Raw genomic sequence first — 3,045 nt, forward strand, 5'->3', positions numbered from 1 at the left:
GGCTCCCGCCGCCAGGCTGCCCCGGCCACGTCCCCCCTGCTCCCGCCGCCAGGCTGCCCCGGCCACGTCCCCCCTGCTCCCGCCGCCAGGCTGCCCCCATTGGCTCCCGCCGCCAGGCTGCCCCGGCCACGTCCCCCCTGCTCCCGCCGCCAGGCTGCCCCGGCCACGTCCCCCCTGCTCTCGTTGCCAGGCTGCCCCCATTGGGTCCCGCCGCCAGGCTGCCCCTGCCACGTCCCTCCTGCTCCCGCCACCAGGCTGCCCCTGCTGCTGTCTGGGCTTTGTGCCTGCGGCAGCAGCCACATGCATCCTCCTGTCGCCTCTGGTCCAAGGCTTGCAGTTTGGGGGTCAACGCCCCCCTAACGACTAAAACGTGGGCAGGCATGGCTCTCCTGGCCCCCCGGTTCTGGTGCCCATGGGCCCCCAGAGTGTGGGGGGCCAGATATTCTCTGGGCCAGGGTTAATCCGCTTTGGGCTCCCCCCTGCCTCAGTGTCTCTTCTCTCCCGCCCACCAGCTACGAGAATGCGGTCCTGGAAACGACCTTCACACATGGCAGCTGGTCGACATTCTGGGTGAAGGTGGCCTCGTGCTGGGCCTGCATCCTGCTGTATTTCTGGCTCCTCTTGGGCCCCCTGTGCCGCTCCGGCTTGCGCCAGCGCCGGAGGGGCAGCCCGCCCCTGCGCATACTGCGACGCCGGCGCCCACTCCAGCGGATCAGCGTCTCCACGTAGCCCCTGCTGCTGGGACTGGACAAGGTGCTGTCTGCTGGGCAGGTGCTGGGTCGGGCAGCTGGCTGCAGGGCTATGGAGATGGAGGGGCCGGGGGCAGGGCCCAAGCAGCCAATTCAGGATCAGGGAGACGGGGCTGCCCTCCCTGCCTGCCAGCCGTGACTCTGGACTGGCTCCATGTACCGAAGAGCCTGCAAGCACGGCACCCACCAGCCCTGCTCTGCCTCTGCCTTGAGGATGACCCACCCTGGCTTCGTCCCAACCACGGCTGTTGGGGAGTAGGAAACTGCTGAGAAATTCAAGCAGGATCCCAGATCAGGCCCAGGGCCACCCCCAGGCAGGAACTCCCCCAGCGCCAGGGGTCCGGGGACATCGCTCCAGCATGGAGTCCCCCAACCATCGTCAAGGAAGCCTAGGCCGGAGAGCTGGCCTTCAGGGACCTCGCACAGAACTGGCTTGTCTCGAGCAGCATCTGCTAGTCCGACCTGCCCCGCTCTGGTCCAGCTGGGGGCTCCTCTGGCAGAATGTCTTTCATGTGCGGCGTATGAGGCCCAGAGCACGGGGCAGTGGCTGGGCTATCGCCATGCCCCTCACACCTCAGCTGCAGCTCCTGCTCTGTTGGCCTTGAGAGGGCATCTGTAAGGCTCTGCCCCAGCCCGCCTGCAGGTGCTGTGGCCTGGCTGCCCCCCTCCTGTGACTGTCCTGCTTCCTGGAGCCACACCAGCCTGCCCTCCAGTCATGCAGTGCAAGGCGAGCGGGACTGTAAATCACTCCTGGTGTCTGTTTCTACATAAAGCCCTGAGCTGAGCCTGTGTGGAACTGTGTGTGCGTGCCTGCAGGCCCTGGCTCAGGGGCCAGCCCCCCTCTGGCCCCCCAGTGTCTGCCTGGAACCAGGGACCTACCCCAGTGCCCATCCCCACCCCGCTGCTGTTTGCCTGTGGGACACTGGAGCTCAGGCTGCAGCCGCTGGGGAGGCAGGGTCAGCCCCTCTGCAGAGGGCCTTGGGGGTTGAGAAATGGGCTGGCTAGGCTGACCACAGGGCACGGGCAGTGGGAGCTGGGGCCTGGCAGGGCCCTGTAGTGGGGCTGTGCTGGTGAAGCTCTGTCTTGGTGCACTCCTGGTTCAGGCCTCACCCGAGCTGGCCCTCGGTGGGCCTGTGGGGTGCACAGCACTGTGGGGCTCCAGCAGGATCCTGCCCAGGGTGCATTGGGAGCTGATCTGCCTCCCTCCCTCCCGAGGGGTGCTTGCAGTGCCCTGGGCCCACGTGTGCTGCAGGGAGCTGCTCTGGTAGGCTGCTCTCACTTGGCTGTCACAGCAGCTCCCTGAGGACCCTACCCCAGAACAATGCAGGGAAGACACCACATGTGAGTCACAGGCTGCCCCTGGCAGCAGCCCCGTTGCCAGGCCTCCAGCCCCAGCCCCAGCCCCGGGCAGCGCCCCAGGCCTCACAAAGCCCTCGCTGAACTGCTTGATTTTGTTCTGCCTCCCACGTGTTCTGTAGCGGGCAGGAGACGCAGAGGTGGTACCCACACACCCTGCTCCACCCCAACAGGGAGCCCTAACTTAATGCCGCTCGGCCCTTCCTGGATCCTGGGCACTGCGTCAGCTCCCCTCCCATAGCAGCCAGTTGGGAATTGAGGCTGTGGGCACTGCCTTGTGTCTTATGCTCAGAGCTGGCCACAGGGGCTGGTGAACCGTTCCTGGCTCGTGGTGCAGGGTGTTTGCTGGGGGGCAGGGGAACAGCCCCACGTACCTGCTGTCCAGCTCCATGGTAGTGGAGGGCGGTGCTGGGCAGGCAGCCTTGTTGGGAGCAGGGGGCGGCCTGGTCCCAGCTGGTGGCTCTGCAAAGCCAGAACTCGTAGTCAGTCTCCAGGTTTTGGTGCAGGAAGAGAACTGCCGAGGGAGAGCAAACGCAGGGCGCTCCCAGACCCTCTCTGACCCCCAGGCAAGGGCGCCAGTGTGTGTGTGGGGCTATTCGTGCTCCAGCACAGCCTGATAAAGGGCCCCGGAGAAAAGGCACAGTACTGGGGGAGGGGCGGGGTGCTGGGGCTGGCCCTGGAGGGGGAGGAGGCAGGGTGCTGGGGAAGGGCTCAGTGTTGGGGGAGGGTGATAACTTGTATGGTTAGTTGCCCAATCACACTTTGGTCCATTATGAAATACACTTAAGAGCTCAAATAACCAGTGTCAGTCAGATTGACAGCCCTAGGCCCGTAGTAGCTAATACAGGGAAGAGGTTCTGTGCCATCCCAGTCACCAGGAAGCCGGCGTGAGCAGTGTTCTTACATTCTCCTTAGCAGAAGTTGAGCTCCGCGCACCTCC

General features: G+C 65.3%; 1 protein-coding gene across 1 annotated transcript in view; it reads left to right on the forward strand.

Moving 5' to 3' along the window:
• Positions 1-729, forward strand: part of SERINC4 (serine incorporator 4) — a 16,780-nt gene extending 16,051 nt beyond the window's left edge. Inside the window, exon 12 of the mRNA XM_026648569.1 lies at positions 513-729. Within this exon, the coding sequence (XP_026504354.1) occupies positions 513-729 (217 nt within the window). The remainder of the gene's footprint in view (positions 1-512) is intronic.
• The last annotated feature ends 2,316 nt before the right edge of the window (positions 730-3,045 follow it).

This window comes from Terrapene carolina, unplaced genomic scaffold (assembly GCF_002925995.2).
Source record: "Terrapene carolina triunguis isolate 2854851 unplaced genomic scaffold, T_m_triunguis-2.0 Scaffold67, whole genome shotgun sequence".
Lineage (NCBI taxonomy): Eukaryota > Metazoa > Chordata > Testudines > Emydidae > Terrapene > Terrapene triunguis.